The 16,546-nt window shown below is 36.8% G+C and overlaps 3 protein-coding genes across 6 annotated transcripts in view; 1 reads left to right on the top strand and 2 right to left on the bottom strand.

The window, feature by feature from the left end:
• LOC107751067 (F-BAR domain only protein 1-like) overlaps nucleotides 1-2,359 on the bottom strand; it is a 45,702-nt gene extending 43,343 nt beyond the window's left edge. The window contains exons 1-2 of the mRNA XM_016566649.1: nucleotides 2,244-2,359; nucleotides 2,040-2,157 (exon numbers count right to left, since the gene is read on the bottom strand). The gene's annotated coding sequence lies outside the window, so the exon portion shown is untranslated. The remainder of the gene's footprint in view (nucleotides 1-2,039; nucleotides 2,158-2,243) is intronic.
• Nucleotides 2,360-3,128: 769 nt separating this feature from the next.
• Nucleotides 3,129-9,079, bottom strand: LOC107750903 (zinc finger protein 692-like). Its single transcript, XM_016566471.1, has 12 exons — nucleotides 8,800-9,079; nucleotides 8,028-8,222; nucleotides 7,629-7,660; nucleotides 6,327-6,833; nucleotides 6,176-6,245; nucleotides 6,002-6,079; nucleotides 5,815-5,925; nucleotides 5,675-5,725; nucleotides 5,383-5,461; nucleotides 5,055-5,169; nucleotides 3,703-3,802; nucleotides 3,129-3,528 (listed from the first exon to the last, which is right to left on the bottom strand). The coding sequence occupies exons 2-12, from the start codon at nucleotides 8,192-8,194 to the stop codon at nucleotides 3,246-3,248; spliced, it is 1,593 nt and encodes a 530-aa protein (XP_016421957.1). The 5' UTR covers nucleotides 8,195-8,222; nucleotides 8,800-9,079; the 3' UTR covers nucleotides 3,129-3,245.
• On the top strand, nucleotides 8,236-14,805 carry LOC107750911 (leupaxin-like). Of its 4 annotated transcripts, XR_001641196.1 has the most exons (10): nucleotides 9,651-9,720; nucleotides 10,658-10,782; nucleotides 11,335-11,387; nucleotides 11,539-11,638; nucleotides 11,830-12,099; nucleotides 12,187-12,360; nucleotides 12,721-12,802; nucleotides 12,874-13,022; nucleotides 13,208-13,641; nucleotides 13,675-14,805. XR_001641196.1 is itself a non-coding variant. In XM_016566497.1 (9 exons), the coding sequence occupies exons 2-9, from the start codon at nucleotides 10,660-10,662 to the stop codon at nucleotides 13,472-13,474; spliced, it is 1,218 nt and encodes a 405-aa protein (XP_016421983.1). In that variant the 5' UTR covers nucleotides 8,236-8,257; nucleotides 10,658-10,659; the 3' UTR covers nucleotides 13,475-14,805. The 4 variants fall into 4 exon arrangements, 3 of the variants coding, with proteins under 3 accessions (XP_016421983.1, XP_016421971.1, XP_016421991.1); XM_016566497.1 differs by lacking the exon at nucleotides 9,651-9,720 and adding an exon at nucleotides 8,236-8,257 and having other exon boundaries at nucleotides 13,208-14,805; XM_016566485.1 differs by having other exon boundaries at nucleotides 13,208-14,805.
• The last annotated feature ends 1,741 nt before the right edge of the window (nucleotides 14,806-16,546 follow it).

Here is a 16,546-nt window from a genome sequence, read left to right as displayed (position 1 = left end):
CTGTCAGGGTCTGGCGTCTGGTGTTCTCCCTCTCACCACCAGAGGTCGCCATTTCCCATCCTCCCGGACTCCGTTTCCGTTACCTTGACTCCACACACCTGTGCACACAGTCACACAGTCACACACACACACAGCTGTTGCCCATCCTGAACTCCGGTACCTTGACTCCACACACCTGTGCACACACTCACTCACACACAGCTGTGGCCCATCCTAAGGGCTATTTATGCGCCTTCCCCATGCCACTCTGGGTGGATTATTAAGGATTGTTACTAGTTGTAATAATTGTTTGTACGGGACTGATGCAAGCCCTACGTGGCCGTATTGTGTCAGAGTCTTCTGTTTCTAGCCTGTGTGTCAGAGTCTTAGCTCTGTTTGTGTTTTCTGTTTTGGTTTTGATTTTGTTTTCCCTGCAGTCTAATAAACCTGCACTTGGACCCAAACCCCTGTTTACACGGTGTTTTCCTAACCGCGCCGTGACACACACTCAAAGGACAATCTGCATCTGCATCACAAGACTCTTATCATGAGGAGGGAATACCATGACGTGCATTTACAAAACATGCTGCAAGAGATCACACAGTGAAGTTAAATAGTGGAGTACAGTGTATATGAGCCCCAGGATCTGTGTTGCACAATAACTCAGCTTTGCAAACTCTTTTGACTTTGTGGGAATATGAAAAACTAGCCTGCAGCCATTCTCCACAAATCTCCAACCACATGGCACTAGCTCAGGATGTGACACTGTGCACCAAGTGTTTCTAGAAATAACTTGCCACACTTCCAAACAGGCGACTGGCCACTTCTAGAGATATTTCTTCTGATCCACTTCATCAAGAATGACAGGGACATTATTCATTCACACAATTTGCAAAACAAATGATACGTCGTTTATGGCATGAAATTTGACAGCCTAAATTGAGATGCTATTAGAATCTTAGTGACATCTAAATGGATACTGTATAAAGCCAAGTCTTTCTAAAATGTATTAAAACTAACCAGTAAAAAAGTAATCCAATTTTTTTTTTTTCATTTTATTTTGGTACTTATCCATTACATACTAGTAGAACTTATTATTAGTGATTAGTATCTGTTCAGTCACTACTAGTACTTATTTATTACATATTAGTAGGCCTATTTCTTATTTCTACTATTCTCTTTCTCATCAATGACAAGCAGGTTAATTGTTCTATTGTTACTATTTACAATTTAAACATATTCAGTCCCTGAATGGAGATTTATAGTTCATATATTATCTGTTCACTTCGAATTGTTGTTGCTGGTACCTATTCCAGGTTAATTAACTATTCTATAGATTAAACTGGAACAGACTGTAGTGTTTCATGAATGGGTACTAGAATCTAAAACATAAATACAAACAAAGCTGGGACAGATACAAATATTAGTGCCTAATTAATAGTTACTAGTAAAGTTAGAATAGGTACCAGTAACAACTGGAAAAAGTACTGATCGGAAGTGAATAGTGAACCAAAGATAGAATTCAAAAGCAAAAATGTGCAATTTGTTACTAGAATATTTGCATTCTACAAATGGGATAGTGACAAATAGCAAAGAAATAAGTACCTGTATGTAATGAATAAGTACTACTGACAAACTGAATTGATTAATAGAGCCATCTAAATGTATAGTTGCTAGTTAAACTAAAAACACACAAGTCATCAGTGGATTATTTACTAATAGTTTAAAATGAGCATTAGTAACAAATTTAAATACTAGTTAGTTGGCATGCCATATAACTGTATATACAGTTACTGAATGCAAGACATGAAGCAATAGATAAAATATATAGCATCATATTTTAAAACACATATAATTAACAAACAAATTAATCTATCCAACTTTTAAATTCCATTTAAGAGACACAAAATCTCCTATTCTCCTAATCTATTATTCTGTCACAGCAACTTCCTTCCAGAAAGCACCGTGTCTAAGTCTTTGTTCTAGACAGAGGAAATATATGCACTGATGGGGAAGAGCACTACACATGCTGTGCGCTGCCAGCCCAAACTGAAACTGACCTTGTTGCATATGATCAAGCTTTTGCTCCACAATGCTGAGACACTGAAACAGAGATGCTTCGCTGGGGAAAGCCTCACTGTCAGTGACACATCCGATGAGCTGCCCAGTGCTGGACGCCTATTATGTTGCATTACAGGTAAAATGTTTCAACAGCATAAGCAATGACTTCATACTGTGCGTAGAAACGTATAAAAGTATGTTACCTGGTTGTGGTTTCAGTAAAAACAATGTAGCTCATTTTCATCGCCGGTATTGTTCCGACCGTGCCGCGTTCAATGTGTTACGGAGCGTTAAGCCTAACAGTTGACAGTGTTCAAAAAGCCCCACCCACCTGTGCTCCTATTGGTTCAAGTTTCCCGTCACTCAAGTATCACCGGAACAAAACTGTGTAGGCATGGCAACTGCGTTTTATAATGCCGCTTTCCCTAGCCAATAGAATAATGGTTCAGTTTCAAGAGGCAACACCCACCTGCAAAGGACAACAGTCTTTGGATAAAGTGTTTGTCAATCAAAGTAAGCCTTTTCAAAAGCCGGGAACCCTTGAGTTCGATTATTGTAATGTATGCAAAAATTATTTTCTTTACCGAAATTCATAAATATAAACCGCTGTCCAAATGGCCACAAAAATGAAGCAATCAGAAAAACACAGAAAAAAAATCCGATATTATAAGAGCAAAAAATATCTTGTGTTGATAATTTATAAAAGCAGCACAGAATTCCACCACAAAATTATCAAGTTCATTCAATCAATGAAATGACACAATTAATCACATTTATATGTGCTAAAAATTTAAAAGCAGTTTCAACAAATAGTCAATTAATGGGTATTATTGACCATATTACTGAAGGCTCATAATGTCACCCATGGGCAATGTGTGATATGTTACAAATTTGACAAAATATGTTACAAGTTACAAAATATGACAAATTTAAAAATAATAAATTAATAATTAATACATTGACCTGAGTATGCTGATTTAGGTCATTTTATATAAATACGGCTTCTGCATGACAGCAAAACAAGATGTATTTATATTTTAAAAACCACCAAAAAAGAAAGAAAAAAAAGAATTAATACCACAGATGCATCACATGGCAATTTCTCTGCTTTTTTATTAAAACCAATTAGCCACACAGTAGAGTTTGCTCAAGGTCAAGGATGCACAAGTTGTTACATATTTAATCAAAGCACTACATATCAAATGTTATTCTACAGCAGTGTGATTGTTGGAAGCAGAAGGGGAAGATCCGCTGTGCCCCGAGGGATGTGGGAGTGGGTCAGAGGGAGGAAGGGCAAGAGTCAGTTCCGGAGAGGGTGTATTATGGTCTGGGTGGCTCTTGCTACGGTGAGCCGTGACATTGTCTCTCTTTTCAAAGCGGCGACCGCAAATCTCACAAGGGAACTGGTAGGTGCTCTGAGCATTGTGCTTTCGCATGTGCCAATTCAGAGAGGCTTTCTGTCGACAGGTAAAGCCACACACCTCACACCTGAGAAAGAGACGGGGCGGGTTAGATCTGGAGCTGAAATCTGTAGTAGCAAAGCCTTGAGCGATATAGTTGTTGTGTTAATTATTGATGGAATGTTGCTGTAAAAAGTTATTGAGTTATGCAAGCTTTGGTATAAACAAAGGGCCTAATGCACGTGTGTGATGAAACTCATACTGCAGCGGTTTCTCTCCGGTGTGTATCCTGCGGTGGATGATCAGGTTACTGCTGGTTCGGAACGCTCGGGCACAGAACTCACAGATATAGTCTCTCTGATCTCACAGACACAAAGAATCATACAGAGAGAACCATATTACTAGCCACACCATGAAAAACACTAATCACTATATACTCTACTTGTCCAGTGGTTTTGCTTCCAGATACAGATTTTATATCGGACAACAAAATTAACAATATTCCAACAATTACAATAACAATATTAATAGCATTAATGTTATATTAAATAAAATATCATTACATTATTATATTTTCTTTTACCTTCTATAATGGTTAATAGTTTTCAAGGACATTTTTGGAACAATTATATTAAGTGTCTGTAACCACGATGTACTAACATTTAAAATAATCATTTGATACTACGCACTTATTTTGTACGTAGATGTTTTTATATTGTACTTATATTTAATTATATGTAACTGCATCTGTAATTATTTTCTGTTATTACATCTAAGTGTACTGTTGACCCTACAACTACTTCAATACCACGACTGAGGTGCCCTTGAGCAAGGCACCGAACCCCCAACTGCTCCCCGGGCGCCGCAGCATAAATGGCTGCCCACTGCTCCGGGTGTGTGTTCACTGCTGTGTGTGTGCACTTTGGATGGGTTAAATGCAGAGCACTAATTCCAAGTATGGGTCACCATACTTGGCCACATGTCACTTCACTTTTTCACTTTCACTTAACCAACCCTTAAACCTAACCATACCACCAAACCTGTCACTAATCTTACTCATATTTCACCTCATTAGCAGTAAAAATGTTGAAAAACACTTAAAAAAAAAACTGGAAAAAAAAACAAAAATTTTTTTTTTCCATCAAAGTGCATACAGTAGTAGTTAAAGACACCTAATAAAAAGTGGGACCCTTTTTTCACCTTGTCCATTTTGGCATATCTTTAATCAGTTTAATCTTCTACCAAATTAACTGAATGAAATATAGATGTTTTTGTGTCAAAATACAGTAGAGTTTGATTAGATACCTGGCCTTTGGCATCAACAACAAAAGATATTGGAAGTGTTTTCTTCTCCCTTTTAAAAGCTAATAAACCTATTTTCTATTTTATTATTGCATTTAGCATTATTGTTTACCTGCAAAACAGACCTGCATCCCACAAGCTGACAACCACTGGATTAGAAGAATATAATTACCATATTCATTTTTTTTTTACCTGAATACATTAATGTTGAGATACATATCAATGTATACATACTCATACATATAGTGTCTGTCCAGAAGTACACTGGATGACATTTATCACATACATCATACATATTGACTAAAAACTCACTACTATGCAACTTTTCATGCTCCTTCAGATGCTTCTTAAAATTGAATGACTTGCTGCAGGTGGGGTGCGAGCAGATGAAGGTTTTCTGCTGGAGATGTTGGTACTTGACGTGATGCTGTGGAGAAGAACAGATTGTGAGATGCTTTGCCATCTTATGTGGTGTTCATGCTTTTCCGTGAAGCCTTGCAATCAACGTATTTCTAATTTAAATAAAGTTGATTTTCTCATGGATCAGTGCAGATTAATGGAAAAGTTCTTCTCTCTCAGAGTTGTTTTAGTTCAGGCAAGACTAATGAATGTGTCGTGTCAAGACTGACTCAGCACTCACATTTAGATATTGCCGACTGAAGAAAATCTTATCGCAGCCTTCAAACTCGCAAGGCAAAATTAGTTTGGATGTTGATTTTCTGTAAACACAGAGATTAGTATCATGTAATTATGACGTTAAACAGGACATTCAAAATAAAACCATGAAAATATAACCAAATATCTAAATAAAACATACATAACTACACATAAAAACTATATAAATATAAAACACTATATACATATTTTTTTAAACATATAGGTCAGTTAACTAACAACTAATATATTTATCTTGGTAAAATTAAATAACAAACCGTTTTCTCTTTTCACCAATCTGGGACACGTCATCTTTCAATAACTGTGGACTGGAAAGAAAAAAGCCAAGAATTTTGGGATTCCATTTAACTTATTGTGAATCTTAAAATATAAAAATATGTGCTGTTAGACAAATCACCTGGTATTTTTAAGAGTTCCTGTTTTTTTGTTTGCATTGTGTGTCTCAGGAGGATCTGCTCTACTCGGGGTCCCTCTGTTGGTTAAATTCAGCACTGCAACTTCCTCATGGCTAAGAGACAGTGTTAGTTTAACTTGTGACTTTTTCAGCCATTAAGTGTTTCAGTATAGATGAATAGAGCACAAACCTATCAGGGGGGCTTTGGTTTTCAATGCAAACCCATGCAGGACTGTCTCCAGTCAGCTCATCACTGTCTGCTGAAGATCTGACAATCAGAAAAAGATTGAAGAGAATTAGTTCATGAGAATTAAACAAAATATTATAAATACAGCTAAACAACCAAACATGCAAATATATATACCCATGCTCTGAATGCAAAAGATCAGCTGCCACATAATTTCCTTGCTGTGTCTCAGGTGTCACTGTAACACCTTAACACACAGTTGTAGTTAGTCCTTGAATAAAAAAAAACAGCATATTTCTTTCAGATAAATCATTAAAAACAAAATCACCTGCATTGTTGTTTTCCCCAAACGTTTCAGAACTTGTCTCATGTTTCTGTTCTGTGTCATTTGTGGTAACTTCAGCATTTTCTTGTTGTTGTTGTCTGGTTTTTAATCTAGTCACCACTTCTTGTCTTTCTATCTCTGTGTCTGGTTCCTTCAACCTCCTCCTGCCTCGTTGTTTGAGTCTCTTTGGGCTAAATGCAGTTCTATCACCTTGATTTTTAGATGTCATTACCTCCTCTACCTTCATAGGAGACCACAGAAAAAGATGTCCGTTTTCACAGGTGTATTTCAGACACACGTCCACCTCAGATGAGTCTTTGGACTCAGTTTCAGCTTCTCTTGTCTCTGCAGCATGAGCGCTCTGATCTCGCTCTGTTGTTTTTGTGACTGTCCCAGAATGCAAGACAGGGGGAAGAGGACACGACTGTCCATGGTTGTGGACCAACAGGATGAGTTCCTGCAAAGATTCCTTGGTAGTTGACAAAGTGCTTGTCTGTCCTTTCCCATTACCTAAAGAAGCCGAATGTATAAACAAAGTAGACATATATATATATATATACACGCCAAATGCAATGAGTAACCAACAGATTTTGTGATTGTATCAGATTAACAAGGCCAAAAACACTGCAAAAAATATTTAAGGCTCGTTCACACCAAGGACAATAACAGTAACGATAACAATAAAGTTTTAATAATGGTTCTAATTCTGTGAGAATAGGGAAGTCTACACTACAGTCATAACGATAACGACACAGAGGAACGATATCATTGGAATCACTTTCAGAATGATATTTTCCAGCTGATCAGAATCTACCCGACTTTAAAGAGCCTGAGCATTTAAAGCAGCAGACAACAGAACTGCATTGTGCAATGGTGTGAACGCTAATGCATATATTGTTATAGTTATCTTTAGAGTTATCATTCATGGTGTCAATGGGTCTTTATTCAGTATTTTTGTCTTGTTTTCCAGTACAAATATCTTGAATGAATAAATAACCAATCTTAAATCAAGATATATTTATAGTACTTGAGAACCATAATTACTTAAGATACTAAGTCTTGTTTTCTGAAAAAAGTTAAGCAGGTTTATGCTTGAAACAACAATAATAACAACTATATATATATTTTTTTTTCTTCTTTTTTTCTGGATGTTTTACAATACAAAATATGTTGTATTTAGTTATGAAGAAATCATAGAGGTTAAGATACTTTATACAAAAATGATAAAGTATTATAGAGTAAATTATGTCTGAATTGTCATTTTGTTGGTAAACTATGCCTTGAAGGAGGGAATCTGTGGCTTACCTGAGCACTTGATACAAACCCTTGAAACATAGCTGCAAAACATAAAGCAAATGTCATTGTCAGTTAGACCACATTTTATCTGCAACGCTTCACACACCACCAAAAAACCTGGCTGTCAGCCAAATCTAAATATGTTTAGAACTCCATAAACCACAAGTTCATCTTTGCTTTTCTGCCTGTACTTTCTTTTAAGCTCACTCATAATTCCTGTCTTTTCCCTGTATGATTTGGAACTGGATCAGAACAACTGGAAAAAAATTGAGTCTCATCTTCGAAGCTAGAATCAATAACTGCAGATGTAATTCAACAGGAATTCTAGAGTGCACATCCAACGAACTGTCATCTAGTGGGTCTAAGTGTAACTGTATCTCTCTGCAGAACAGTATTACTGTATTATACCTCTCCAGCAGATGCTGAGCGAGCTCTGAATGAAGAGAGAAGCCCAGTTTCTCTTTGAGCTGACCCCAGCTCTGCAGACACGAGCCCAGCCGCACGCGAGACTTACTTCTGCGGGCATCCAGCTCCCTGCGCCGCTGACTGCACAAAATGTCTTTAGAGGATGACATCACACTGACAGGTGCCACTCAAACGACACTGAAGATGGAGATAGAAACACGACTGACAATCAGGTGAAGATGATAAGAGGTTTGAATATTCGTTGCTGTAGCACAAATGTAGATTTAAATCATCAGACAAATGAATAAACTGTTGAATAAATGGCAACCATTGGTTTCTAAAATATCATATTTGCAATAATAGCAATCGTAAAGGCATTGTAATGGTTCTAATTACAAGTACAGCTCAACTGCATAAATAAGGAACTCACATATTAATTTATTAATATGAATTCATTATGACTACTGTCAAATCTTTTAATTTGGGGAAAATTTGCAGCCCTGTTAATAATTTAGACATAGTCTTCTATTAATTTATTTTTAGAAAATGAATAGAATATAAAACAGCTAATATAAAATGTAGTCGATACTGACACTAAAGCACCTCCTAACACTCAGTTGTTTTGTTGAAAAAACATTTTAAAAGCTTCAGGCTATATTTTGTACTCTGTTCATGGAAAGTGCCACCGGCAGTTGCCCTCAGGCCTTATTTAAAGTATATGCATTATGTCTTAAGCTGACAACTCATAAGTACAGGCAGGAATCCACTGACATACCTAAATAAAACCGTGAGCGACAGAGTTTGCGGGGCCCACTAGCTCAAACTGTTGCCCTTTTAAAGGAGGACCCGCTCAGTCGATCAACTCGGTCTAACGCTAAACTCGGTATAAAAAGCATTAAATATATCTCGTGATGAAAACGACGCTACACAGAAAATTACGAATATCGGCTGAATTCATCTTCTCAGTACGATTATGTTAAGTATGTCTTCATTTCCAGAGTATTATGTCAAGCGATCAGCAGAAAGAGAAAACAAATCGGAAGTTTCCTGTCCCAGAAGCCTTCGCGGCACAGCTAGGATCTATGGGAAATGTAGTCCTAAAACAAACATCTGTGCGATATTATCATTTTATATGATCAGCCAGTGTTTTAAGCGTTAAAAGACTTGATCTAAGTCATTTCTAGAAAGTATAACTAAGCAAACAAAATAATAGAATGTATTAATATGCATATTATTGTTTATATTTCTTAAGCAAACTATCTTAATATAGGCCTATGTGTGCCATGATTTACCATAATGTTGTAATCAAAATGGTAATAACATTTTCAATAATGTGCTGAAACATAGACGAAATACACTTGGTTTTGTAATACCACTACAATTATTCATAGCAATAAAATGAAAGTATTTGAATAAATGGGTACACAAGCTCCTCTAATTTCTATAATAGGGCACACACAGCCACTCAAAATATTCAAAGTGCCTGTTAGCAAACGGTAGCAAAATGCAACAGGGTGAAAGACATGAGTAAAACAACGAGAACACAAAAAGGAAGCAACATCAGTTTCACATGTGAGATTGGGCTCAACCCACAGCTGCATGTATCAGATCACCCTACCACACATGCTCACTAGGAACACACAACGCACACTGCTTACCTCTCATCTCACACCCCAGACCGCCATGGATGAACTTGGTGAGTTGTTCAACCTTTTATATGTCATTCTAACACTAAAGTCTTAAACAGTGTAGAATCTCTAAAGATGTAACAGATTTGTAATCCAAAGACTGTGATGATTTTCTATTCTAAGTTTAATTTCTATTATTTATACTACACTTCTCTGGTAGTCTTATTTAGACTGTGACCTATAAATGCAAGCAGGTATTTGTGGTATGATAATTTTTCTGGGACATTTTCATTGGTTTCCTCAAATTACACTAAAACACACATCGACATGTCACACATTTCAACGTGACCAGTGGATTATCAGTGACAAGCTGTGACGTTTTAGAAAATAGACAAAACACATTAATGAATCAACACATTAAATTTTAGAGCATGAAGCATTTTTAAAACAACCAAACAACAGCACCCAGGCCATTCTAAGTGAATGTCATCAAAAAAAAGAAAAAAAAAAGATGATGATGATGAAGAAAGAAAGAAAGAAATATGTATATATAAATATGTGCATATTCTTTACTGGTAGCATTTTGGTTTATTTTTCTTCCCTGTGAGAAGTAATGACTCCTGTCACTCTTAAGAATAAATTGACATTCTTGTGAAGGATTTTTTTTAACTCCCAATCTACTTGGTATTTTGACAGAATTTAGTCAGATCACTCATTTCTATATTAAGTGACTTTTTCTATGTCAGCAAAAAAGTGTGGCAAAAGTTTGAAATTCATGTGTTTGTTATTTCATGTTCTGCATCCGTTATGATGAGAGCAACGTGCCTTTTCACTTCCTCAGGAAATGACACGGATTGCTAACGTACAGTGGCTTTACCTTTAGTTCAATCATAACCATGATTGCAGACTTTTGTTTTGTTTTGTCAGTGTATGTGTCAAAGTTTGTGTGCTCAGTGTCACTGATTTCAGTGCAGGTGTTTCACATGTGTGAATATAATATTGCAGACATGCTTTTAGAGGAGTTGGCTCAGAGCTCCACCCAGACTTCAAATGTTCCTGCACCCATTCCACCCAAAACTCTCCAACTGGGAGCCTCGGTTAAAAGTAACAACACAACTCAGCTTGAACAAGTAATTACATTTCAGGCCAATTCATTTTCATTTTCAAATTGAATTTAAACAAGAATTTGAAAATCATTCAAGTTTCGAAAACTGTTTGGGGTTGGTAATATTTGTCTCTTATGCTTATATTATTACAATTTTAATAATAATAACTGCTTTCTATTTGAATATATTTTGATGTGTAAGTTATTCTTGTGATAACAAAGCAGAATTTTCAGCATCATTACTCCAGTCTTCAGTGTCACATGATCCTTCAGAAATCATTCTAATATGCTGATTTGGTGCTCACTAGTTGTTCCATTGTTGTGGAAACCGTTATACATTTTTCAGCATTCTTTGAAGAATAGAAAGTTCAAAAGAACAGCATTCATATGATATAAATAAAATATTTTTTTACATAATTTTTGCTGTCATTTTGGACAAATTCATCCTTGCGGAATAAAAGTATGAATTTCTTAAAAAAATTAAAAACCTTACTGACCCCAAACTTTGAACTATTAAATGTCTACAATATTTAGGCCCAAACTGAGCCATTCGAATGTCTTTTTCCTCCCGTTACAGACTGAATCTTCTGGATTTGTTGCTGGTCCAGGAAAGACATATAATCCCTACAGGTATATCCACCTCTTTCCAACATTTGTAGCAGAAAGAGCCTGAGTAAAAATCTGTTGATGTATCATATTTATAAAGTATGGTTAAAAAACCTTTTGGCATACATGGTGTCCTTTGAGGTTCAGCTGTTCAATGAGAAGAATCTTTTTTTAGTGTGGTTCCAGTCCCCGTGGAAGCAGGAGTGATGAGTCCCGGCACAGCTACACGAGAGCTCGACTCCATCATGAATGAACTGCTAGGGCTAGGCCTGGAGGTGAGAGAAACATGAGGTGGACATCAGTTGACCTGTTCATGCATCAGCTAAGTTAAATCACTATTGCACATTATGAGTATCACCTGAAGAGGGCAGTATAGGCATATTAAGGCTCCTAATATATATACCCCCTTAAGTCAATTATTTTAAGAAAAGTCATTCAAATTGTCCAAAAATGCTTTATTTTGTAGGTTTCAGAACCAGTTCCCACATCAAACCCACCTCCAGTGGCTTGCAAGTCAATAAAAGACAAAAAACCTGAGGAAGCTAAAGAAAGTGATAGTGGAAGCCAAAAAGAGACTAAGAAGCCACAGCATCCTCCTCTGTCAGAGAAAGTATCCAAGAATGTGGATGCTATAGACGACCTGCTGGGCTCTCTCAGTACGGACATGGAGAAAATGGGGGTCCGCACTGCTGCCAAAGGCCATTGTGCTTCTTGTGACAAGTGTATAGCTGGGAAGGTACAAGCAAAATGCAGACAACAAATCTGCAAATTACTATCAGTTTTCGGTATGAACAAATATGTCATCCTATATCCCAAACTGCAGATGATCACAGCTCTGGGTCAGGTGTGGCACCCAGAACACTTTGTGTGTACGGCATGCAGGGAAGAACTCGGCACGTGTGGTTTCTTTGAGAGAGATGGCAAGCCGTACTGTGAGAAAGACTACCAGAACCTCTTCTCCCCTTGCTGCGCTTACTGCAAGGGTCCTATTACTCAGGTGACCTGCCATATGTCTCTATTTACCCTCTGAAAGCTCCTTGTTAGAATTTCCTCGGGCATGTTAATTGAAAATTAGACAAGTTCAAAACAAAATTATAGTTTTTATTAAATATATATAATTTTATTTTTTCCACTGCTGTATATTACTCCTTTTTGGGCCTTACCCACCAGTTGAGAACTACTGCTCTAGACCCAACTACTAAACTAATTACAGTAAATAGCAATACAACACAATAAAATTACTTAAAATAAAACAAGTAAATAAATAAATGTGGAATATAATTTTCAACTCTTTCACTTCAACAAATGAATTATTCTAGCCAATGAAGCAGGTGATAATTTATTGTGTTTTGCACAGAACATTCTAACAGCGATGGATCATACATGGCACCCAGAACATTTTTTCTGCGCCCACTGTGGAGATCTGTTTGGACCTGATGGTGAGACAACCGCAGATTCAGTCATTATTTGAGAAATCACGTTTTGTACTGAACGAATCTGTCTTTTCCAGGTTTTATGGAGAGAGATGGTAAACCATATTGCTCTAGGGATTTCTACCGCCTCTTTGCACCCAGATGCTCTGGCTGTGGAGAGCCAGTGAAGGAGAACTATCTGTCTGCAGCCAATGGAACCTGGCACCCTGACTGCTTTGTATGTGCGGTGAGTGAATTAGTGGCATTGAAGGCTGGAATGCAATACAGTCATGTGACTCACTCCTTATAAATAAGGAATATGGAGTCAGTCAGTCTGTACCATTGTGGTGAGCTTCAAAGGTGAATTCTTCACCTGCTCAATCGATCACTCCAGAACATTCTTTTTCATTAAATGTTTCTGCATCTCTCCAGGACTGTCTGAAGCCTTTTACAGATGGTTGCTTCCTTGAGTTGAACGGTCGGCCCCTCTGTTCCCTGCACTATCACTCTAGACAGGGCACTCTGTGTGGGACCTGTGGAGAGCCCATCTCGGGTCGCTGCATCGCTGCTCTGGACCGCAAGTTTCACCCTGAACACTTTGTGTGTGCGTTCTGCCTTCGGCAGCTGAGTCAGGGTGTGTTTAAGGAGCAGGGAGGGAAGCCGTACTGTTCGGTATGTCACGAGAAACTCTTTGTGTGAAAGAAGTGACGTGATTCCAGAAGTGTTTTCTTCAATAAAAACAATATTTAGGGAGGGACTTCAGCTTGCATCATGATTATTTATTTAGATTTCATTTAAGATTATTTTAATATATTAGTAATAATAAAAAAGAAAAGGCACACTGTGGCCCTCTGGAAGTTTGCTGAGTCCCCCTAGTGGGCCCTGGCTCCCTGATTGAGAACCACTGTTTTAGAAAGAAATAGCAAGAAGGAAGGAGTGATACATACACCATTTTTCTATTTTGTTTGAGAAAAAAAAAACTTTTTAGAGAATGCAAATCAAATGCAGGAAAATGTAAACTATAGCAACATGTTTAATGTCATTATTTCATATCATTTTCATGATTCTAATACATGTTCATACAAGTAAAGGATTCAGTGTCTTTTACTTAAGTAGACTATGCCATTAATTTAATTTTGCACTCATAGCATAACAAAACAAACATACATCTCCGCAGGCCTTTAAGGAGATTTCTGGGTCTTGTAAATGCTATTGATGTACTGTTATTTCTTTTAGGTTTCAATGATTAAGAAGACTCAAGATCCTAATTAACATAATACCATATGTTTTCATAGCCTATGCATTACAGTGACATCATGGGGACATTTTCTGTAAACATTCAAAAAGGGTTAGAATAACACCGACCGTCATTTTCTTGCTTGAATATACATGAACTCTACAGAAGCCGGTAGATTTTGTTGTGTGCATGTCAAGATCACATGAGTGAACATCCCTATAGGCATTGCTCAAGATCCCTTGTTTTGTCAGTTCACTGCACTGTTGCTCAGGGTTCAGTCAGGCAGTAAGTTAAGGACGAGCCTTCTCATCTTCAAAGAATGCTCCTTGGTGGTAAGACATGACAGCTGCTTTCTGGGAGGATGGGTCAAAGATCAAGATGTTAATCACACCATAACAATCATGAAGCACAAGAACCACCCACAGTGAGTGGACAAACACTCATACAGTATGTGGTGAATTTAAGATTTTAATGCAGTGGCTTAATCTAGCGTTTGATTACCATAAATGGCACAAATTCAGTCACAATGCTTTCACTATGACAATACTGTTATGCCATAACTGACATCCAAGAAAACACTCCTTATATGTTTTAATGCTAGGGATCCCCAAATATGACAATCCCCTATGAGAACACCTTCCTCAAATATATATTGATTTTGTATTAAGTTAATTTAAATGTATAAAGTTTTAAGTTGTATTAATTAGAAGTTGTGTTAAGTTTGTATAAAGACTTTTAAAGCCAATTAAAAAATTTAAATTCACACTATAGCATATTATAGCGTTTTGTTTTTAAATATCACAAAACAGATTGTTTTTTTTTTTTTTTGCTTTTCTGCCAAATTTTCAGAGCTGAAGGTTTGAAAAAGCTCTGAAGTATCTTCCTCTCATAAATAGAAATTGGGAAAGAGTGAGAGAGAAGGGAAGAGAAACACAGAATGCAGTGGTTGAAGACATGTGTACGCGTTGAGTTTATAAATCATGCTGTCATATACATTAGAACTCTCTTTTCTGGTTTACACATACTGGATTAAAATACGTTGCTGTCACAAAACAACAGAAGCTGCTCTCTTTCCTATTTTCTTGCTCCCTCTTCTCTGTTTACTGTCCCTTTGCTCAAATAACTGCTAATCTAGCTTTAATATAGAACTTCCTGAATGGGGTTTCGGTTTGAAACCACACTGCATACAACCTGAATTTTTTCAGAGACAGGATAGAGATTAAATAGGTTGGAATTCAGTACGACATTATTATGAGCACATATTGAGCTCTGAGCACTTATTACTGCAGGTTTTTGAATCATATTGAATCAGACATGTCTAATTCAATGAAGCTGAGACTCACTACAACCAGTCACATAGTATTGGTTCCCATTTTTATAGACAAAAAATATAATGGAAATAAATGAAAACCGAAATGTTTGATTATCAACATTTGGGAAGAAATTAAGTCATACAAGTTTGGAATGATATGAGGGTAAGTAAATTATGACACAACTAACACAACAATAATGACTTTTACTGCTGCAATCAATTCAGTCAAATTCACCAAAGAATCATTCAATGTGTTTTGATAATCCGGTTCATTGAAAATAATGCAGGTCTCGATTTCTTTGTGAGTAAAGACTGGAATACACTACACGACTTTTAAAACCAGCCATCATACACTTACCGATTTTGTAGCTACAATGAATGAATGAGGCATTTATATAGCGCTTTATTGTGTATTGCTGTACACCCAAAGCGCTTTACAATCATACACTAAACAAGTGAGGATCATACACTACCAGTCTTTAAAGTCATTCAGATCACAGCAAACTCACACAGAAATGTGCGCCTTGTTGCTAGGAGATGCATGACAAATGAAAACAATGTGTTCTAAAATTGGCTCAAAATATCAAACATGTTTGATATCCTCCAAATGGATGGTTTCATAGTCTGAAGCTAAAAAATCGGAGTCTGTGATCGTCATACACTAGCGATTTTCTATTAAATCTGTCAACTCAAATCTGCAGACTTTCTCTGACTTTCGGCAACTAGCGTCAACTTCTCCAGATTGTAAATCAGGGCAAAAGTCTGGACAAACGTTGTGTAGCGTATTCTAGCCTTAAGCCATCAAATAATTTATTCAAACAATTCATTCAAAAATGCTGAAGTTAATGTTTTTATAAGTAAGTCATTGATTCATTCACTCAAACATATTTGTTCAAAATATCATTCATTTAGGAACAAAACACCACTTGCTCTGTTTTTACTGCTGCTTTGTTTGGAAATATTTGCATGGGCAGAGCCAAATTAGACAAAGTACCTGGCAATTTTGTATATAAAATGTAAATGACTCAATATTAACCTCTTGCTATTGTTTAAAAGCAATAATCATCCAGCTTGCTTCAATAATATGAGAGAATTATTGGGAGCAATAATGTTTAGTACTTCTAAGGCCATAGGGAATGAAACAGGAGTGCTCAACCTCATTAAAGTGGCAGAAATAAAAGGCCTGTCAATAAGTGTTGGTGTGGCAGGAGTCACGTGACAT

This window comes from Sinocyclocheilus rhinocerous, unplaced genomic scaffold, assembly GCF_001515625.1.
Source record: "Sinocyclocheilus rhinocerous isolate Xijiao unplaced genomic scaffold, SAMN03320098_v1.1 scaffold2267, whole genome shotgun sequence".
NCBI lineage: Eukaryota > Metazoa > Chordata > Actinopteri > Cypriniformes > Cyprinidae > Sinocyclocheilus > Sinocyclocheilus rhinocerous.
This window is presented reverse-complemented; position numbering and strand designations above follow the sequence as displayed.